The sequence below is a fragment of the Cyphellophora attinorum genome, assembly GCF_001299255.1.
Source record: "Cyphellophora attinorum strain CBS 131958 chromosome Unknown Contig18, whole genome shotgun sequence".
Lineage (NCBI taxonomy): Eukaryota > Fungi > Ascomycota > Eurotiomycetes > Chaetothyriales > Cyphellophoraceae > Cyphellophora > Cyphellophora attinorum.
The window spans coordinates 419,814-441,661 of record NW_017253246.1 but is presented as its reverse complement, the minus strand read 5'-3'; the positions used below and the strand labels follow the sequence as shown (position 1 = coordinate 441,661).

Here is a 21,848-nt window from a genome sequence, read left to right as displayed (position 1 = left end):
TTTGAACCGTGGGCGTGATTCGGAATGGCGTTTGGGTAACGGGAACGGCGATTGATGGATGGATGCCAGGGTACGGATGACGGTCAGAACAGGCGTTGGTTGAACACAGACTTTTATGGGATCGACGACTGCATTACCGACACGACATTATACCCCGGGACTGGGACACGGCCCATACGGCGGAGTATCTTTCACAAGATAGACCCGTACCATTGACAGTAGTCAGAATCAAATATCATGCATGCAATTTCAAAGCCAGACTTCTCTACAGGCCCAAGTCCTGGACGTGTGAGAAGGGGGTACATCAAGACCAGGTCGCGACTACAAAGGAGGGACTACAACTATCGATGTCTAGCACAGACCAACAGAGTCGCTTGGCAGGGAGGTCGACGATACAATATCTTGAAGGTATGTATGGCGTCCGCAAAGCTGACCAGACCGCATGAGCGGGTGGCTCACCAGCTGACTACACTCATCTTGAGCCTGGAAATGCTTCCACTAGCTAGTCACGATACTATTTGTACAGCCCTGTCTCCTTGTGCTACATCATTCTCAGCCCTGGTTACGCCTTCCTCAACCCCAGTATTCTCGTTGTTAGCAACAGCAGGAGCAGACGCGAGCAGACCAAGCCTTGCAGGCAAGGGCCTGCTCTCCCGGCCTAGCGACTCAGTCCAAAGGCAGTCATGCGCTGATATCGTAATGCCAAGACATCTACCTTGACCTACCTGACCTTCCACCTGGCTCAATCTGAACTCTCGAGAGCTTCCCCTAGCATAGCACCCATTTCAAGAGCGTGACTCTCGATTAAGCCCAAAACCTGGATCGATTTGGCCAAAACACCAGACGGTCCTCCAGCTTTGTGAGGGAACAGATTTCAGCATCTTGCCGGCCCCATGGGGCGCCGGCCTCCCCGAAGACGTCGAAGGGATCTAGACGGTTCTGAGGCGTATAGAATGTGAATCCGGACGGGTCTGCATTGGGGCGGCAAAGATGAGGAACTTAGTCTTTTGGTAGCGCTGGAGAGGAAAAGGACGGTTGCTCGAAAGGGGGCAGAATTGTACAGATATGCGCAGCACGATGGCCAAGGCTTGGATAGCAGAGCACTGTCGAAGCGGAGCAAGATGGAGAGGTAGCAGAGAAGCAAAGTCCACGGGGCTCGAGGGAGGCAAAGATTCTGTTGAGTGTGTGGCGCTCAGTGCTGCATTGCCAGGCAAAGATGTTGGCGAGGCAGGTGTGCCTTGGAAATGGTCGCGATCGGATGAAGGAAGTTGGCAAGGCGAAGTGGACGACGGGCAGGAAACAGAGACTCGGCGCAATGACTTCAGGATGGCATTATCCTTGAGCCTTGTGCAACGCGAAACGAATATGATTCTGTGGTGGTGAAACAGCAAATGTGTCGGTCAACCGGTCTCTCCAAGTTTTCTGAATTTCAGCTTGTCTTGGAAGGTGCCAAACTTGTATACGGCAGTGTATGGTACATGGCCATCGCTATCGGCATGCTTTTGCAGTGCAAATGCCATTGTCTAGATCCGGCTGATGCTATCACCCTGTCTTCCTGCAGTACGTGCCTCGATATAGTGTACAGACACCTCATTCTCTGGTGACCACGCCGCTGCTTTACTCCTGCTGTACTCGTACATAGCTGCAGCCCGGCGAGATGCTACTGTCTGAGTAGGACGCCTTCCACTGAGAGCGGATCTTACTGCGCCAATCCTTTCGTGCGTCAGCTTAAGATCGGCCCAGCCAGCCCTTCACGGTCGCCATGAATCCTCTGGACTGCGGCACAACCACGCCACTTGAATCAATAGATGGTGATGCTTCCGATGACAGATCCGAGTCATACGGCTCCCCTTCATAAACAAGCGCTCCGCCTCGGCGCCGTCTCTCTCTGAGCTGCATCAATCGCTGCACAGCCTCGGACTCGGTCTCCCAACGGCGCTTCTTCTGCACGGTCTCGACTTCGTATTCTCCCTGCTTTCCTTCCTCGCTGTCTACTTGAACGATGGTTCCACTTCCATCCTCTTTGCGGCTTTCCATGGTACCATCGCTGTTCTCCGCACCAAGGCGCTGTAGCTTGGCTCGCTCTCGACGTGCAGCAGCAGCCTCGACTTTTGCCGCCCTGATCGCCGCGACCTCCGCATTTTTCTGCCTGTGTTGAGCGACGAACTCGGATGCCACAGTGTAGCCGTCAGGGTCTGCAGCTTCAATGGCCTTCAGGCTGGTCTCGTTGCTCGACGTCGGTTCCTCGGCTGCTTCGTCGGCTGTTTTGTCGGCCATGAGAAGGCTTGAGGCATTGGAGCTGATAGCCGCTTCCTGTGGGTTCTGCGCAGTCGCCGAGCCTGGCTCGGAAAACCTCAGAGGCGTGGGTCGGGTCAGCGCCTCGATCTCTTTGACCAGTTTTCTGAAATGCTGCATCTCCTTCCTTTGCACTTCTCTTTCATTCCAGCCGAGACTGCGCTCCTCGTCGAACGGGCCTTTCGGCATACCACTCGGGTTATCGTTTGTGCGAAACAATTGCCTGCCATGCACGTGGATGTTCCGGCCCGAAATCACAAACGCCTCCTGCTGCTGCCGGCCCACCTCATCGTCGTCCTCGAATTCACTCACAATATTTCGCGTCACCAGTTTCTTATGAAGTGCCATCGGTTGCAGCTCTCCGTGAAACACGTCCTCCGGCCACTTCGGCGCAAACGTGCCGTCGCGTAGATCCGCCCAGAGGATCTGCACCCCTGTGCCGGTCTGATAGGTGTCTGACAGCTGCCGGTCTGGTATCTCAAGCATGTCGACGACTTTTCTATCCTCCCGTGCAACGACGGCCCCATCGTGCTCGAGGGCAACCATCGCTGCGGTGAATTTATCCATACGCAGGTTACCTTCGCGGTAGCTCTCCCCGTCGACGAGATCGCTTCGCTGTTCGAGCTCTGCTGCCTTCTGCGCCTCTAAGCTCCGCTTGTGTTTCAAAGTGCGTTGAGCACGTCTTCCGCGGTTGGCGAGCTGACCGGCGGTCTTTGTCACAAGACTTTCGCCGGCGTCAAGATCGGCGCCGGACTTTAGCTTGTCCATCACGAGCTCCAATGCAAAGGCTACGTCTGCAACGGCTGTGGCTTTCTGGTTCATGAGCTTGCGCTGTCGCTGCCATAAGTTCATGCGCTCGCCAACGCCACGAATCCAGAGGATGTTTTCTTCGTGTTTTTGTTTTAGTGACAGCGGGTCCCCTTTGCGGCCCACCTCCGCGTCGAGATCTTCTTGTTTGACAGTCAGGTAGCCCGAGTCTGGGTCTAGTTGGCGCCGCATAGAGAACTCGCGCAGGCGTCTGTACGTGGACAGACCCAGCCGCTTGCCGTTATCGGTTTGCGGAAAGTGGACTGAGAAGTAGGGACGCCAACTGTCGCGCTTGATACCGCTTGGAACAGTCTTCTTGCCGTGGAAGACGAGTTGTGGCATTATCTTGCCCTCCTTAAGGGAGCAGTCAGTATATGCAGATGCTGCTAAGGCTGCTTTGTGGCCTTGAAGGAATCGTCATACCTGCATGATGCGGGTTGTGCTGTACACGACCTGTCTAGTGATTTGATGGTAATATGCGTAAATGTTGCACCCAATAGTCTTCTGCGCAACTGCTTTCTGAACCTGGCGCCCGAGTACTTTGCTTCTGTCGCGCAATGCTCGCGAGTTTGGCTCCCGCCATCTTCCCTGCGCCCAGACCTGATTCCCCACGACGGCTCATCTGGCTGAGGGTTGTCATTGTCTCGTGGTTGCCCTTTCAAGAAGCGTGGCGGCCGTATACGGGGAACGTGTGTTGTAGGAGGCAAGTGTACGGAGGTTGGCAGGGAAGGTCTGCCATGGCCCATTGCAGAAGCCATCGGTGGCGGAAGGAAGAGGATGGATATCAGCAAGCGTAGCGGGGAGACATGCTATGATGTCCACGGGAGGGAATCGTGATGGCTCTGGGAAGGGCCCCCGATGTGCGTTCAATGGTGAACAAAAAAGTGTAGAGTAGAAGAGTAGACTGCGTCGACGACCTCTGCGGAGCTCAGGCTCGAGTCTTCTCCAATATCCAATTCCTTGGCAGTTTTGTTCCAGACGACTGTTAATATATGTACTATACGTCCGCTACGACGTGGATAGCTTGATTGGCAGATCATCGTCAGATGAAATCAGATGGTAGATACACTAGATTGACAGCTAAAGGCTATGTCCTTGGTCGCAACTTGTGCCCATTCAACTCCCCCATGATCCATCCGTCCAGTAGAGGGACCAACCAACATGCTTTTCAGATTCTCGTTTAGTCGTATATGCGTGAAAGGCGGCGCCCAAGATACTATGCAAGCTCAACAAGCTCAATGTGCCAAAGAGCTCTGAGGCGTATGCCTGGCCCCATCTCCTAGCGGCACCCAAGTCCGGCTGATGTCCATGCTCCTGTTCACTCGACCTCCCGGTGTCAAAGGAACATCAATCCGAGATCGATCGCTTCGTTCCTCCTCTTCATCAGCCAGACGAGAGAAATAGTCGGCAAGTGCATCACGTGGATCGTCCACCACGTTGTTATAATGTGGCGGCGGTGTGACAAGAGGTGGTGGTGGTTCTTCCTCGTCGAAACCAGGCGGATTGAACGACGGAACTCGCAGCAGATGAATTGGTCGAGGGTTTCCTGAATTCGGATCGTTTGCCATGTGAGCTTGAGAAGGCATCGCGAGACCTCCGTCATCGTTCGTCCAGCTTCGAGAGACTCCCTGACCTGGAAGGTTCACGCTCGACGAGCTTGCGCCACCATTAGCACCGGCCCCAGCCAGAGTCGCCGGATTTGGTGGTGTGTTGCGCCTATGCAGTAGTGCAGCTCCCGGACAGCCACAGTCATACTCGTCGGCAGAGGGGGCACTTAGACCGCCAGCCGAATAAGCGGGCAGTGATATGTTGGCCTGTGTTGCACGGCATGAGAGAATGTTGAATGGGGAGTCGATCGAGATTTCAAAGTGTCGTCGCTTGGCAGAGTCGTTCTCATCTGGCCTGGAAAGTCTCATAACAATCTACGAAGCCGTCAGTCTTTGAAATCGCTAGAACGTGTTATGACATACCTTGATCCAGTGATTGACCTGTATGTTAGAATACGTGGTATCAAAGTGAAGACGTTCGCTCCGGAGCTTTTCCTTCATTTGGAAGCAGCTAGGCAATTGGACATTGAACTCCATCTCAGTTGGTCCAATGCTGACAGAATCCGCGTCCAGATTCCCTAGTAGATTCGTGTTGTCATGGGGCACGTCCTCGTCTCCGGCAGCTGCTGCTTGCCGGTAGTCGTACGGAACCCCTCCACCAGAGATAATACGCATTGAGCTACCAGGGTACGAGCTGACACTGTGGCTCTCTGCCCTCTTTTCGAATAATTGTACTTTCCTCGTAGGCTCTAAGCGGTGAACCTTCTTGTTGTTGGTAAAATACTGTATGTTCTCCGTGACGAAGACTTTTATGCGGTGACATTGCACTTTGGCCAGAGGCGTAAGTTTGAATGCAATGGGAACCGTAGACCCTAAGGGAAATGACTTGCCAGAGATAACAATGTCATAATGTAATTGATCTTCCCAGTTTCTCGAGATTGCAATGGGCTCGACCTGTTCCAAGGACCCTTCGGAAGGTGCTCGAATAAGTGTCAATTCCTTCGTACCTACCAGATTCGCTCGAAAAGCGCCCGATCGCTCAACAAGAGCCTCGAGCTCGTATTTGACGCTTCCGAGATCGACATGTATCGATTCGGGTAGGCGAGAGTCCAGTGGAAGCTCGAAATTGTAGATATAATCACCAGGGTGGAACACTTTGAATCCTCGTTGAGCAACGCTTGGCCCTCCATTCATCGATTCACCCTTGCCGAAGCTCCTCGACGAATTGTTCTGCAGCGACAGCCTCTTGAGGTCACGGGTAGATTGACCTTTCGCAGGCGATGCACTTCTTTGGAACAGGTCAAACGACGAGCCACCCGAGACTCCTAAGTCCTTGGTCTCTACGGCTGGTCCTTTCTGTAGCTGTACAATATCCGCCCCATAGCTGTGCTCGGCAATCGGCATCTGGGCATTGAAGAAAGACCATGTGTGATTCATAATGACCGTCGTGTCTCGAAATTCTACTCGCCGTGGTGGGATACCCTCGGGCCAGTCTGTTTCTGAACGGCCCTTGAAGTTGAGAGATATCGACTTCAGCTTCGCTTGTTTTGTGACCCGAAGCAGTAAGCTTCCTCGTAGCATAGTAGTGCTGTGTGTCGACGGATCGTTCGCATCGTAACCTTGCAGGAACAGCACGGGCTCAGCCATCGATACTATTACAGAGACACCATTGCCAGCAGCGATGGGTTTCTCATCGTTGAAGTTTGCCGAGTTTATTGGCAAATCCCCGTTATTGGACACCACAGAAGCCCGTCGATTGTGTGTTGTGTCTATTTGCGGTCGTAGTCCAGGCCCAACCACGGTTGAAGCACGACTTCTTCGCTCTGGCGAACGCCGCCCTACATCGGCGAACACCATTTCTTCTCCTACAGCACTGTTTCGTCGGCTCGTATGCTCGTGCGGTGCTGGTTGGGGCAGTGAGGGTTGTATGGGCGCAGGTGGTGGCAGACTCAAACGCAGGAGCCTTTTTGCTTGTTCGCGTGAGAACGCCAGCGTTGCGAACGATTGGTTTGTTGCTACAAAATGAAGTGTGTTCCAGAACACTGGAAATAATGATACTCGAGATAGCGGTTGGACAGGACCGGATGCTCGGACTAGATTTGTGGATTCGATCTGCAGCAGACTTACTTCCGGGTGAGCGAGGGAACTGTAAGTGAGTGACGTGGAAACGTGGATTCGTGGCAACGACGTCGACACCGAAATTTCGTTTCGCAAGCACCGCTGATATAGAGGGTGAGTCGTAGGAGACGTCCACAAGAAGCCTGCCACAACGCTAACGTCCTTGTTTTGGCACCGGTCAAGGAAGTCGGGGCCACAGGTTACGTGGTGCACGCCGGACCGCTACCCCACGCCGCGCTGCCGATATAGTCAAGGTTGTGCCAATGCTTGAGTGATGATGCTAGTAAGTCCCGTCGTGCGCACAGCCTCCAGACCTCGTGCACATGCAGAAGTTCTGTCGTGCTTCCTCTGCGTCCCAGCACCAAAACCTGAGTTCAGGCGTGGAATTCGCAAAGCTGGGTCATCAGTGACATAACGAGTATACAAGCAGGGTACGTCAGAGGCTTAGAAGCAAAGGGTGGCAAGCTGGAGAGTTTCTCGGTGTATTGGACCTGCTTTGGAAAAGTCAACCACCTGGACGAGTCCTAGAGATGCAAGGACTTCTAGAAGTTGGAGGGCTTGCAGCCCGGATAAGATGCTCAGGTGGAGGCCACACCGCAGGGTCTCGCGGATGTCACGGATTGCAAGATGATATAATTCCAATCGCCGCTCACGCTTTTTCGACGTAGACGGTAGCACGAAGCCCAGCAGAATGCTCGCAATGCAATTGAGCGCGCTTTCCGCTGAGAGTGGACCTTGGTGGTTCTGTGTCAGACGATCGTGCAGCCCATGATGAAGTACAAATGGCGCAGTTGTTCTATCAATCTGAGTAAGGCGAACGATGACTAGCCAAGAAGCGTGCGAATGTCATATCATTTGGGTCATCATGGTTCGCCTGATCATTGTGCATCTCCCGACTTGTCCTGATCAGCGTGGAATCTGCCGTTTATACGGGCTACAAGGCCCGAATGAGGGCGGAAGCGTCGACCGCGGGGCTCAACAGAGCGGGGGACTTCGCATCGCAGCTTTTTCTCGGCGATAAATGTTGCCTGTCGATCTTTGTAGGTCAGCAGGCTTCGCGCCCGGCATCGTGCTTCTCCCCTGGTGGCTAGTAGAGGCTTTGGTGCTGGTAGGTCTTGACTTTTTTTAGTTGGCCGCTTCCCCGGAGCAGTGTGGATTACCCTATCGCGATAGACGACAACAGGAAGGCGCTGCTCATCGTCTGCTTAGAAGTCAAAGTAGCAGGCCGTACCGAGGTTGAGAGTCTCTAGGACTCAGTGTCGCGACGCCGCCGAAACCTGCTGGTCGAGATGACCATGTATTACTCAGACGTGGAAGTGTCTACTAATACCAGAAACCACCTTTTCCATCAGTTCTGATTGGCAAGTGGGCGGTTGGCCTCACAAAATTGCGGTATGGGACTTTGCTCGCAGTGCTTGTGACAGGCTGCTGTTCTAGATGAGCACGTGCTTGCCTGAGATCGATCGCAATTGAGCGACTGATTGGCGGCGAATGCGCGAGTGTCTTCAAGACATGCAGTAGTGACCCAGAAGTAGAATGATCGAAGGGTCAACTCGGAGGTGGTTAATGTGCTTGGTTCCTGCAGACAAGTTGGAAGCTCGCCTACTAGTATGGCAGCGAAGGTAAGTAGCAGTTAACTCTGATCAGGAAGGCACAAGGATCTGTGCGGTCGCTGACAAAAGCTCTCGCGCTTCCGTCTAGAGGTTATGCAGGAATGGAGAGTTGCGGCCCGCCTCCACTGGCGCCACGAGTAATCTGATTTCAACTTCACGTCGGCAAGAACGCATGCTGCAGCAGATGTTCGATTCAGAGCATTGCGGTTATCATGCCTCGAGCACGCATAATGTCTGATGCGACGGGAAATACTGTGAGTGGAGGCACTCTCGTGACGAGGCTGCCAGCCTGGTCGCGTGTTCTGCGGGGCGATCGCGATTTCTACTCCAATCTTGAAAGTCGATCGACTCTTGTGTTGGTCTTTCCTCAAGACCGACTCAAACGACCGCCCGACAGGAGGAAGGGGCGTTGCGGGTGGCTGCAAGAATATACACCAGCATGCGTGCGGATGGCTGGCAAGAGAAGCCTCTGCAAGGTGCTGTCGTGTGCTGCACCTCCATCTCTCCGGAACTTCGAAGTCGATATGCCGAATATGTTGTGCAGATGGGCGCGGAGCACAAGCTCGACCTCACATCTGATGTTACTCACCTACTCGTAGGCGACACCGACACGCTAAGTACAAATATGTTGCGAAGGAGCGCGGGGATGTCAAAGTCCTCCGACCGGAATGGGTCGAGGCTGTCCGTCAGCGCTGGATGCGCGATGAGTCGATCAACCTCAACGAGCTCGATGTACAACACCGCGTCCCAACACTAGCCGGTCTCAAGATCTGTATTACTGGTTTCGATGACCTTACCTTCCGCGCTCAGCTACAAAAAAACGTCGTTGAGAACGGTGGACAATACACGGGCGATCTCACCAAGGACGTGACCCATCTCATAGCGGCTCGTCCTTCAGGAAAGAAATTCGAGTATGGAATGCAATGGCAGAAGAAGGTCGTTAGCCTTCGCTGGTACAAAGACACTCTCGAAAGGGGCATGCAGCTGGAAGAATCTACCTACCACCCCTCCATTCCGGATGATGAGCAGGGAATAGGAGCGTGGAACAGATCGGCTTCCAGATCAGTCTCGCCTGGTAAAAGGCGTCAACGCGACGACAGCCAGGCTCAAGAACAGCCCAGGAAGCTTCGCCGCACCGCTAGCGCACGTTTCAACAGCCAGAATGATACGATGTGGTCCGATCTCGTCAGTAAGGACGGGGACGATGACGAGAAGATCAACGGCAAGCGTCTGCAAGTCTCGAGATCAGTGCCCAACCTCCAGCAGCAGAAGTCAGAGGCTGGAGATGAGCATCGCGGAGCCAATCGCCAGCGCGGCATCTTCTCTGACAGATGTTTCGTGCTTCAGGGTTTCTCAGCCCATCAAGAGCCCATATTGCAGAATGTTGTACAGAGCCATGGCGGTACCGTCGTGACAACACTTGCAAACCTGGCAGCTGCCCAAGCAATGGAATCTCAAGGTAGGATAGTGTTGTTACCACATCAGACAGCGCTCGAACAACTTCCGCCACTCCTCGATGCCATTGAGGTCGCGTCAGAATTATGGGTGGAGCATTGCATGTTCAGCAAAAGATTCTACCCGCCCTCAGCCTACCCTCTTGGACAGTTTCTGCCTCGCGTCAGACCCCCGGGGTTTTCGAATTTAGTCGTCACGTCCACCGGTTTCTCTGGCATCACGCCTAATCACATTGCCAAAATTGTCTCTCGGCTAGGAGCAAAGTATGACCAGACTTTCAAGGCAGACGTCAACGTCTTGGTCTGCAGCAGTCAAGGGCGTAGCCGGGAGAAAGTCGAGCTCGCTCGAACGTGGCGAATACCTGTAGTCACGGAATCGTGGCTGTGGGCTTGCATCAAGGAGAATCGTCAAGCGTCTTTCGAAAAATATGCACTGCCGGGGTCTCGCATACGCCGGATGCCAGACCCGAAGTCAGCGAGTGGAAAAGATGAGCTGCGTACTAAGGTCGCCACGAAGCCGGACACAACCCCAGAGCTTGACAGATCTGCCCCATGTGAGAAGAAATCAGGTCCTGTAGCTGCATCAAAAACCGTTGAGGAGAGCGTATTACACCTTGGCGCAGACGATGAAGGAATGATCCTTCTCGAAGACGACTCAGTCACGGCAGATGTCGACGTCGATGGTCCCGGAGGCGTGCCTAAAGGTGATAGACAGAACGCGGACTTCGACATTACCTCAGAATGCCACGAACGTAAGCGAGCAGCGGCGCATACAAGGCCTAAGGCAGCCAACGAGCAGGGGAAAGTTCTGCGTGCCATCTCACCCAACATTCCAAAGCCTAAGAAGCGCCTGTTCCAGCGGGGTTTTGATGGAGCTGATAGCGACACGGAGAACAGGGGCCAGGAAACGGCACTCAAACCGACGGAAACCGGCCCTAAAGCTCTCGACATTGATGCAGAAACGCTGAATGGGGAGATTCGCGAACTACTTGATCTGAAGTCGAAGTTGAAAGAGAGAAAATCTGAGACCATGGGTACCAGCAGCAAGCCTAAGAAGCAGCTGATGGGACGGGCGCTTAGCAATCTCTCGAATACCTCGTCGGCCTCGCATGTACGACAGACACGAGCGGGATCAGTGGACAGCATCAACACTGATGGTGTTGGCCACGAGATAGTGCCATCTGCGCCTATCGCGTCCAATGAGCTCGGGACGAAGACAGATGACCATCCGAAAGTGAATCATAGCTTCACAGGTCGAGCCTTGTCAAAGCTCTGCGATGGAAGAAACCCCTCGATGAGCATGCTGGAGGCATCCGTTGCGCTGGTGACGAACATGCACACTACGTCGAAGCAGAGGAGCCAGCCTTGACGCAGTTGGTCTATGAAGATCCCGAAGAGGTCCGGCATTCACGGCAGAAACTGGCTGCCAAGCGGAGGCAACGCTCACGATTGACTGACAAGGAGAGCTCGCCCCCACCGAACAAGACTCGGGCCACCCCTGCGAAGCGCATTCAGGACGACGACGTCCTGACAGAAGCAGGCTGGGGAGCGGGAAGGAGAACAAGGAAGAAGCCCAGTCCCAAATGTGGGCTCAAGGAGTTCTGACGGATGATGCGGAATGTATGCAGCAAGCTGTTTGAGTACAATGAAGTGATGAGGCAATGTGACCGCTCTTGCTCGCGTTACACAAGATACTTGGTCCTTGCTTTTGAAGCGTGCCAAATCCCCTGTGTATATGGGATGTTGGAGGCACCGTGCACATATCGCGTTGTACTGCCTAGGGTTAGCAGCATCAAAAGGACGTGCTCCTTGCTTGCTAGTGTTGGCTAGGTCGTGTCATGTGATAACAGCGGCGCAAAGGACGCCGAACATTCCTCAGACGACATTGAGTACGACCCTCTCTTGTGCAGCGATATATGTATGTCCCACTCTTGCACCACGGTCCGCTTTGTCTAAATGTTCATACAGTCGATGCACGCCTTCAGTGTACCAGGATTCAAGCCTCATGCTTAACTTGAATCTTTCCCGCTGTCAGTTACGCCGTACTCAGCGACTCGGAGCGTGTATACGGCCGGCGTGATACTCGCGGTCCCACTTTGTGACCTTGACGGCTATACGAACGTTGACAACAACCAGGTCACAGTAGAATAGCCCGGGGTACTGTGAACGGCTGCGCATGGGGTTTGGCTGGACGGGTTTCGACGAAGAAATTTGTGGTTGGGACTGGTCTACGGAGGAGGAGAGGAAAGGCACAAAGCCGGCCAACAATACACGAATGCGTTAACTCGCAAGCCAGCCAATCCGCAGACTCGAATAATGGACCACTCCCAGTCGCTGCCCACACGATGCTCGCTCAACAGCCTTCCGTCCGAGATCCTGCTTTCGATCCTAAGCCACAGCCTCAACCCATCTCTGATCCACGTCAGTCGGAACCTCCACGCCCACCTCCCGCCGTATGTCCAATACACGCAGGCTCTCGCAGCCATGGCTACGTGTCCTGAGGAGCCTGAGGGGCGCGGCAATCTGCTGCGCGGTGTGTACGAGCGCGTGATGGTGAAGCTTAATGCAAATAGCTACATTCGACCGTTGACTGTGGCGCAAAGATGGCAGATCAGGAGGGACGTCTGGGCATCGAGCTGGTTTGGCGCGCTGCAGTTCGAAGGCGTCGTCTTGCTTCTGTGGCGATGTGTGTTTGAGGAAGTGCTGGCCTTGACCAACACGAATCTTACAGAGCAGAGGAATGCTGGACTGGTTTTGAGAAGGATGTGGCAGCACGTGGTAGAGTGCAGAGACATTCAAGACATCATGGGGGAGAACTTCGTCCCTGATGTTATTTTCAAGAGGAAGACGAACTCCACTGAGGGTAGAAAGCAATATTTGCCCAACAACAGCAAGTCCCGCCACCAATGGAGAGGCGACTTATTGCTCACATTCGACTCCATATCCGTGGTTGAGGGAGGAGACCGACATCACGAGTTCTCCTTCTGGGGCACACCACATCTGTACGACTTACCAGATGGTCTGTTCGCGACACCAGTAAGCAGAGATCAGCTCCGCGTGATCAGCTTCTTGACGACTTTACACTGGCACTCCAAGTCGAAAGCCATTTTGCCGCCGGGACGGAACGAAGCCTTCGGCCAGGCTGTGAGTTGGGCGATCAGGGAGCGCGAACTGAGTTGCATCAAAGTCCTCCTGGCACTGTGGGTGAACATTCGCCGTGCTGGCAATGACAAGATGTGCGATGTGGTCCGGCATGTGCGAGAAGGTCTGGCGACAGGTGATTGGGAAGTGGTCGAGCATCTCTGCTGTGGTTTCCAGCTGCCATTCTCGACTGGCGATCTCCTCCACAATCGCCCAACAGGTGCGCTTGCTTCGGCGTTTGTCAAGTAATCGCCGGGCCTGTACCGCGCGGCGCCTCGCCAGGACGCTGCTGAAAATGTGTGAAGGCACAGAGCACATATCCTGTTGAGGCTGTCGTCAATCACGCTTCAAGAAATAGATAGCAGACAAGCCTTTCAGACGGTTTACTCCACTAGAGGAATGCCCAAGGATGGATGGCCTTGCTCAACATACTTGAACTGGACGACTTCCGCTCGCTCTAGCGGTGCTTGGCGTGTTCCATAGAATCGATCCCGAAGGTGCCAGCGAGAGACAACCCAAGAGTCTTCGGTCCGCTCTGTGATGGTGTATATGCCGCTTGTAAGCCACCCACGATTTGACATGTTGCACCTTTGTTTCTGTCAATGCATGTCAGATACAGCCACGTCACTGCTGTGTTGTTATGATTCTAATTCTGCTGGCCTGACTGGAGCTTGTCGGCGGACGGGTCGTCACGCGAACAGCTAAGGTCGAAGACTGATGGCAATCGCTCCATCACAGAAGGAATTCGTCCAAGGAAGTTGTCGAGACCTTGTGACTCAACCCCAATAGTCCATGATCCCCCGACAGCGGACATGATGGCAACTTGGCAAGGCTCTTTGTGGCAGGCACAACAACAAACTGTCAATTGTGCCTGATAGTCAAACTTGAACTGCCGAGGCAGGGATCCTCCCTGCGTCCTCTCATGATGCATGTAAGCTGATCTGAAATCATGCTGAAACACACCGAGCATCGATAGATGGAAGCGTGAGACAGGGCGAAAAGCAGTGATGTGAGCTTCTAGCGTAGAAATAGAGGTTTCATCTTGTCTCGCTTCTTGGTCTCCACGTTCCTGCATCCTTGCTGTGACTTCGATCTGGAGAGCTGAACCTTGTCTTTGAGTGCCGCACGAGATCAGCAAGCACCAATCTCCTATCCGAACTCTGTGAGGTGTTCCTTGCTCGCGACGCGTGATTCACTGCTTCAATTCTGAGCATTTCGCGCCGTTCCTCGCCGGACTGGCATATTTGTGCCAGCGGTCTTATACTGGCGTCAACGCGATAACTAGATGTTGTGGGCAATACCTCTTTCCTCGTCTGTGGAGAGCTGCGTCTGCTGAAACGCATTGATCAGCTGCTCTGCCCAGACTGGCCAAGTTGTTGTTCGTCGGTGGACAGCGCCCCAATTGATGATCCACGGGATCACCACCGCGGTGCCTGATTTCCACCAAATCAGCAGTCGAAGTTTCTCATCACGAGCCTCAATTCAGCGACCCCGCTTGAGCGGTACCTCCTGGTTACGGAGCGCTATCCAAGATCTTCTCACCGGAGTCTCAGTCTAAGAAACAACCTTGTAACATTCATCCTGTCGCCGGAGCCTCTCCCTCATTCCTTCCCTACCCGCCGGACCCCAAGTAATTGTTGTTTGGCCTAAGATCCAATCGCGCCAACCGCGTCACTTCTCTAACATGGCCAACCCTGCTCAAGAGGAAGCTGACCGCTACCTCTCCGCCCGAGACGTTACCGTAACCCATCCTGAAGATCGTGACGACGTCTCAGACAGACTACAAGAAGAGAAGCCTCGCCAAAGGAACATTCGGGAATCTCGCCCACGTACAGATTCTGACGACGATCTTCTCGACGACGAAGACTCGATCAAGATGGCGACCATGACCACCGCCCGCACGCAGGGCAACTATACCCTGCCCAATACCACACATTTCGCCAATACTGGTCCCAAGGGTGTCATCGCCGATGCACAGAACTTCCATCGCGCAAAAAAGTCATCCTTCCGGAACAGGCTCTCAACATTTGCTGGCAACTTCGCCTCATTCAAGCCTCCATCCGGCAACGTTTTCGGTGGTAACAGCGAGAGCAAGAAAGATGGAAATTCATCAGATCACTCTGGCAATGTGTCTGAGGAGGACTCTGATACAGACTTCATGGCCAATTGGCGGGCGCAACGCATGCAGGAACTCACGGTCCAAGGATCTGGCTACAATTCACAAGGTCGACGCGTCTCGCCCTCGAGGCGGACATGGGGATCGTTGACCGAAGTTGATGCCAACGGCTACTTGGACGCTATCGAGAAAGTGTCGTCTGAAGACATCGTTGTCGTCATGATCTTTGATCCCACATCGGAGCGATCATTGTCAGTGGAGGACGAGCTCAACATGTTGGCGTACAGGCACTCGAAGATACGCTTCATCAAGTTACACCACGAAATTGCAGAGATGGAGACTGTCCAGATACCCGCGGTGCTGGCTTACAGAGAGGGCGATGTCTTTGCTACGATATCAGGCGCACAAGCCCAGGACATTGCAGAGGCTTTACGGACGAACCGTGTCATAGTATAACATCACTGTCTTCGGATACTGGCTTGACGATCATGCCGCCCGTGAATTTCATGGCCTCGGACCATACGACACGACATCCATTCCCGGAGAATTGTTGATTCGAGGCGAATCTCGTTTCACCATCGACGAGGATCCCGGGCGACGTGTTGAATGTTGCCAACCTCAACAAGTCACGGTCCCTCTTCTCGAAGCCTTTCTTCACGAGACCCACGCCATTCACCACGCCTAATACACAATCTGCCACGTCGGCTTCCACTTGAATGATCATTTTGTTAGGTACGAACCTACAAATGCGTACATATTCGAGACCGGTACATATAACTTCGACTGATACCCCGAAGACGACTCGCTTCGTCCGAAACTTACGATGACTCGTTTCTCATTCTGTTTGCTATACGCCTGGGATGGCCACCACACTCCCCACTTGGAAGACTGTATATTTCACTCCTTGTGTTCTGTTGCATGGAGTTCGGTGGTTGAAGATTGCTTGCTTGGTATTCTTTGGTGCTATAATCTGCGGCGAAAGAGCAAGAAAAATTTGTACATTTATTGCAATGACATAGGTCACGAGCTATCCTGAAGAACGGCCTTCATGGGGCTCGAGTGATATGGCACCCGGGAGGTCAGGCATCGGGAGGGCTATTTAGATTCAGTGCCAGAGATGTACACAAAATAGCCACCACTCATCCCAACCTCACTCACTGCGACAGCTGCTCAAGGCTCCTAGGGTTGAACACCATGTTACTGCAACCTGACACCGAAGAGCTGCCACGACCGTGGCTCTAGCACGGTTGCTTGACAAGTATGATAATCTTGTAGAGCGCGATGAACTTCGAGGGCTTCTGTTAGACAATGAAGACTCTACGGTCCTCGTTAGATGGGGATGAATTCGAATATGCTTCACGATATTTGCTCACTTCACAGCTTCTCTATGAACGTTCAACATGATTATGGATCATTGGCACACGGCCAGATCGGCGGAGTTAGTTCGCACTGTGCTTTCTCAAGATGCTCGGACGCCGCGAACATGATCCGCCAGGCAAGCTCAGGCAAGCCGGGAGATATCGAAGGGACTTTTGGTGCTGCGCCACCATTTCTTTTGCACCGCCTCGGACGAGCATCGGTCTCGGCGAGTGACTGAACTGCCTGCAAATCCGGGATTGCCTTCCTGAATCACCATTGTAATTCACGCGCTCTGGGGAGCCTCCGAGCTGTCGATTTCGGTACTTTTCGTGTATCTGCGTGTTCACAAGCCTCGCTCTAGGCAATGACGCGGCCAGCGCCGTCTTTTCCGGGCGCTGAGCCTCACCGCGGGGCAGAATCGAGGCGGCATGTCACTACTGCAAACGTCTGACTGTGCGGAGAGATCAGGTCATTGCGGCCGTCATTGGGAACCTTCTGCAAGCCTTTGAGAGCACTCGAGGCATTCAATGTTCATTGCGGTCTAATAAAGGCAGTCATTGCCTGGAGTCATTCACCTGACCTGCAGTGCCGCACTCTGCATTTCGATATATTTCTAGAAGCGCCCTAAATTCTCATTGAGCTCCCTCCATCTTCCTTGTCCCATTCCCGTCCTCTGGTACTATTTAATCACTCCTCTGTCGTTGAATCTCCGTCCACCCAGACGCTGCGATTTGATTCTCACCTCGACTACTAAAGCTCTTACTTTTAACAGGGCCGACCCCACTACGATGTCCGACCCGTAAGTACCACCAGCGTCCACCCTCGGCTCAGTGTCACGCATTCACTAACAAGACACAGATACAATAACTACGGCGGTGGCTACGGCGGCAGCGGCGGTGGCTACCCACCCCAGCAAGGTTATAACCAAGGCGGCTACGGCCAGCAAGGTGGCTACGACCAGGGCGGCTACGGCGGCCAGCAAGGCAGCTACCAAGGCCAGCAACAGCAAGGCTACGGCGGATACGACCAGAACCAGAACTTCGGCCCACCCAGAAGACAAGATAGCTTTGGCCCTCCCCAGGCCGGCGGCTTCCAACACGGTCAACAAGGCCAGCAATTTGGTGGATACAACCAGTCAAACCCGCAAGGTCACAGCGACTACTATGGCGGCTATCAGGGCCAACAGCAGCAGGGCGGTGGTCAGAACGATGCGTACGCTCAGAACCAGGCATGGATGAACAACCAGGGCTCTCAACAGCAGGGCCAGCAGGGTACGCAGGCTTACCCGCAGACTGCACGCCAGAGCTCGGATCCGAATGCGCCCAACTATGATCCCTCGGCTCCTCCGATGACTGAGTCGGATCGTGGTCTACTGGGTGCGCTTGCTGGTGGTGCAGGTGGTGGGTTCTTGGGTCATAAGGCTGGCCATGGCTTTTTGGGCACGATTGGTGGCGCCATTATGGGTTCGATCACAGAGGACTTTGCCAAGAAGAAGAAGCATGGTGGCAGCTCGTGGGGAGGGTCTGGCGGCTCGAGGTGGTAGTCGACGAGACTTCTGTGTCTGCGAACGAATGTGGATGGAATGAACACGCAGCTATCGATGTTGCAGGTCTGTCGCATGCCTGGGATAGCAAGTCTTGCGGTGGCCACATATCCTTATGACGGCGTTGGCAACGAGATTACGTATTGATCAAATGCAATAGTAGTGTCTACCCGAAATGGAACCACAAAAGCATTGTCGTCAAAGGAATTGGCACATTACGTTGTGCGGCAACAAAATATGCATGCCGAATACGTCCCATCGTCTATAAGACAATGTACCAAGACTGCACGCATGCTGCGAACTCGTAAATCTATCGTCTGATAATAACTCGTCTCGCTATCGTGCTTCAGATCCATTCCGTCCCGTCGTACGAAACTCGATTTGCTCAACGATTCAGAGCTTGTCCGTGCCGACCGTGCACCTTGCGCAGTCTTGCAGCCTCGACTTGTTTGCTGTACCACGACCGGTTGACTAGACAGTGCTTGTCATCCGCTCTCACATAGAGCCCCTCCTAACCCGACTGATGCGTAAAGGCAGCAACCACGCAATTGCCGTCCGGAGGTGAAGTCCCGGAAGGAGCGGTCCCATGTGTTCCTACAGCCGTCGCCTACTCGGTAGGAGGGACAGGCACGGTTGTGGGTAATGCATCGTGCGGTCTGATTCGCCAACGAATAGTCGTCAACCAAGACCCCGAATATATTTTCTTGGTAGTAAGAGCTGGTACTGCTCGTTGATTCAACAGCCCTTATGACACCATCAAGTGGATTGTACCATCCACGGTCAACCCATTCACATCAAGCAACCTTCCTCTTCACTCGAGTGAATCTCACTCCCACCAAGCCTGACACGCCCCTTCTTCCCAATCTTCATGAAGGCATCAATCTTCCACTCGTACCACACCTTCCTAGCGTCTTCCTTTCGCCACATAGTGACAACGGCCTCACTGTCATCCGGAAACCAGACAGCCTGCTTCAGTGGAAAGAAGAGCGGAAACCAAGACATCATGTCCGGAGACAGAGCTGGCATTGTATTGGGATTTGTGCTCAACACCACGCTTGGGCTTGCCAGGTATGGCTCAGCGGCGTTCTTCTTAGTAGTGGGCATGCTTGCCGTAGAGTGATACAAGACGCACTCGAAATAGCCCGCCAGACCGTGGCAAAGTCCTCGGTTGGGGATTGGGAAGTGCAAAACAGAATGTCTGGTGTTGTGGGTGTTCGCGGCTGGAGGCGAAGGTGACAAAGAGCTGTTGGGATGCTGGAATGTCCAGGTTGGAAGGATGGTTGGAACAGGCGCTGGTGGTGCCGAAATTGATGAAGCACGCTTTAACGCCGACTCTGTGCTACTTTCTGCCCGGCGTTTCCCGGTGATGTGTGCCTTGGAATACGGCTGAGGGAGTGCGGGGTTGGGAGGGTGTGCTGAAAGAGGCGATTGAGGCGGATCTGGTGTACTACTCGTAGGATGGGGTGTCGTGCTCGATACGTTGTCTGGCGTTGGAGGCACACGAGAAGCTGCCGAGGTCGATAGATGATCAATGGCGTTGAGCATTACTACGTACGGTATCTCAGCCGCACGTGGTGTCGTCTGTACCATGCTGTTGTTTATATCAGCATATAGTTTTGGTGCGGCGATAGGACTGATGTAAGCCGTGTAGCTGGTAGGAATCGAGATGCCGTGGATAGGGTTCAGCAGATGCTGGACGCCATCCAGGCACTCTGGGGATAATTCATTGTCTCCGAATGAGCCGAGCAGCTCCGAGATGATGATGTCGATCTTGTAGTGTGTCGCTTTGCGCGCTGCCGTGGCAAGTAGATACGTCGAATCGGTGTCGACAGATCCAGTATATGTTGGGTTGGTGTTGCTTGGCTCAGCGTTCGTCAGCATCTGTGACAACCGTTTCGTGTCATCATATCGGACTGGACCTCGCCAGGTACGCATATCGCTCTTGACGAGACTGACTCTGCGATTCCAGATCGTGTCATTATGTCGCTGCAGGAGGACGTATGCATTAGGATTCTTTTCCAACGCCCACAAATCGACGTCGATGCCGACCGATTCGGCTGCTTTCAACGCTCTCGTAACCAGGGGTCCACGACCTGCGCCGACAACAGCTACCACAATGCGGCCGTCAATACCAGAGGCCGGCTTCCTCTGAGTGCCCCAATCAGTCAAGGCTCGAGCGATTGCTCTTTCGTACCAATCATATTTGACCGGATCCTTTTCGAAAACCTCGTAGGTAATCGATTCTAGGTTGACTGTCAAAGGTTGCAGTGGCGCCTGAAGGTAGTCTTGATAACCAGCTCCAAATTTCTCAATAAGACTTGGTGGTGGTTGCCTGTTTTGCAAATTTCTGAGATAGGAGAGATGCGGCACCGGGTCCTTGTAACCTGAAGCCTCAGCCAGGGTCGGATATGCGGTCGAGTCGGCAAGTGGTGAGACTCCATTCGTTGTGGAGGGAATCGAGCCGACATTGCTGAGAAGAAGCCACGGCGGATTCTTGTGACGCATGAAGCGACTTATGAGCGCTTGATGAGCCTTGGTGAGGACTGGGTAGCCCTTGCCATTCTTTGAGAATATGCTGCTGTCAAGTGTAAGTATGCGGACAGGTTCACTGTACCATCTCGATTGTATTGGCACAGGTGGCAGCAACTTTGGTAACGCAACAGCTGCTGGGATTCAGTCTCTTTCGCCTCACGCGATGGGACCGTACTCACCAACCGAAAGCCTGGAGGAATACTTGCAGATTGAACGAATTGTGCTCCAAGCTTCCCAGGTTCCAAACAAATCCAGACGCCGTGTAGAGTTATCCGCTTGCCCTGTGAACTGCTGCCGAGCGAAAGGCGACAAGTCTCCGATATCTTCGGTGTCGTCGTCAGAGTGATCAATCAGGGGCATCCATATGTACAGGCTCATCCAAGGTCCTAGAGTCAAGCCATCCAAAATTGCTCGCCCGAACTGTACCAGACCAGACCCGTCATCTGCGGAGGTGCGCATTCGCGGACCAGGTACCAGGACATAAGTGATGCCACAGAACGCAGCGTACGCCAACTCGAGCTTCAAGACTTGGATGGAAATGTCCGCTATAACTGGATCTGGCGATGCCAGGTCGATCCATGGACTGATGACCCCAATCAGCTGACTGGTCACCTCGTCTGGGGACAAAGGGCTATCGAGAGGAGTCAGAGGCTCGATGACTATTGGCGAAGCATTTGTGGAAGATCCTAGATCTATCGAAGATGTGCTGGATACGTTCGGCAGATGAGTGCTCAGTTTCGAGAGCACGCGAGTGTGGAAGTATGGTGTTGTGATTGGGCACGTGAGCATATCATACTGGAAGTTGTAAGTAACCGTTGCGGAAACACTCGGCAGCATTGTACCCACATTGAGAGCGTGCGCATCGTGCAGATTGTTGGACGTGACTGGGAGCAATCTCTTTGGCTCATGGTGCCCAATGAAGAACGTGGTCTGGGTGTCGTCCATAGTTTGGGAACATAAGCCCCAATACCTATTGCTGAGAATCGACCTCGAGAACTTCAGATCCGTGTCAACTGAGGTCCTCGAGGAGTCCGCTGTAGCCGGCACAATATGCCTAGATGCAAGGGCGAAGTTGCCCTAATGGTAAGAAGGCACATTGCCGAATCTGAATCTTCGGTTGCTGGTAATTTCGAAACATGGCAGCGCTATCTAATCGTCGTGCTATATGAGCATACGTTGGGCTTTCAAATCAAACATAAGAATATGCTTGCATCCAGCGTAATAGCAAGCTGCTCAAATTAATTAATTGTGTGAGGGCCTTGCTAGTCGTCAGTGGTGCCAACGACGCGGTTCCGTTTCGGCGCGGCATGACCAATCACATCG

At 53.5% G+C, this 21,848-nt stretch overlaps 7 protein-coding genes across 7 annotated transcripts; 4 read left to right on the top strand and 3 right to left on the bottom strand.

The window, feature by feature from the left end:
* Positions 1-1,728: 1,728 nt before the first annotated feature.
* Positions 1,729-3,444, bottom strand: AB675_4258 (uncharacterized protein; the record flags this gene model as incomplete). The annotated part of the gene is made up of 1 exon (XM_018144385.1): positions 1,729-3,444. The coding sequence occupies one exon, from the start codon at positions 3,442-3,444 to the stop codon at positions 1,729-1,731; it is 1,716 nt and encodes a 571-aa protein (XP_017998525.1).
* An 893-nt stretch (positions 3,445-4,337) lies between these two features.
* On the bottom strand, positions 4,338-6,506 carry AB675_4257 (putative arrestin-related trafficking adapter C2D10.04; the record flags this gene model as incomplete). Its single annotated transcript, XM_018144384.1, has 2 exons — positions 4,338-5,024; positions 5,073-6,506. The coding sequence occupies 2 exons, from the start codon at positions 6,504-6,506 to the stop codon at positions 4,338-4,340; spliced, it is 2,121 nt and encodes a 706-aa protein (XP_017998606.1).
* A 2,313-nt stretch (positions 6,507-8,819) lies between these two features.
* Positions 8,820-11,439, top strand: AB675_4256 (S-M checkpoint control protein rad4; the record flags this gene model as incomplete). Its single annotated transcript, XM_018144383.1, has 3 exons — positions 8,820-8,975; positions 8,999-11,068; positions 11,119-11,439. 3 exons carry the CDS (start codon positions 8,820-8,822, stop codon positions 11,437-11,439), a joined length of 2,547 nt encoding a protein of 848 aa, XP_017998498.1.
* Positions 11,440-12,318: 879 nt separating this feature from the next.
* On the top strand, positions 12,319-13,224 carry AB675_4255 (uncharacterized protein; the record flags this gene model as incomplete). The annotated part of the gene is made up of 1 exon (XM_018144382.1): positions 12,319-13,224. The coding sequence occupies one exon, from the start codon at positions 12,319-12,321 to the stop codon at positions 13,222-13,224; it is 906 nt and encodes a 301-aa protein (XP_017998549.1).
* Positions 13,225-14,659: 1,435 nt separating this feature from the next.
* Positions 14,660-15,547, top strand: AB675_4254 (uncharacterized protein; the record flags this gene model as incomplete). The annotated part of the gene is made up of 1 exon (XM_018144381.1): positions 14,660-15,547. The coding sequence occupies one exon, from the start codon at positions 14,660-14,662 to the stop codon at positions 15,545-15,547; it is 888 nt and encodes a 295-aa protein (XP_017998635.1).
* A 1,691-nt stretch (positions 15,548-17,238) lies between these two features.
* Positions 17,239-17,993, top strand: AB675_4253 (uncharacterized protein; the record flags this gene model as incomplete). The annotated part of the gene is made up of 2 exons (XM_018144380.1): positions 17,239-17,249; positions 17,516-17,993. 2 exons carry the CDS (start codon positions 17,239-17,241, stop codon positions 17,991-17,993), a joined length of 489 nt encoding a protein of 162 aa, XP_017998523.1.
* Positions 17,994-18,782: 789 nt separating this feature from the next.
* AB675_4252 (Protein arginine N-methyltransferase skb1) lies at positions 18,783-21,470 on the bottom strand (the record flags this gene model as incomplete). Its single annotated transcript, XM_018144379.1, has 3 exons — positions 18,783-20,656; positions 20,705-21,320; positions 21,372-21,470. 3 exons carry the CDS (start codon positions 21,468-21,470, stop codon positions 18,783-18,785), a joined length of 2,589 nt encoding a protein of 862 aa, XP_017998610.1.
* Between the last annotated feature and the right edge of the window lie 378 nt (positions 21,471-21,848).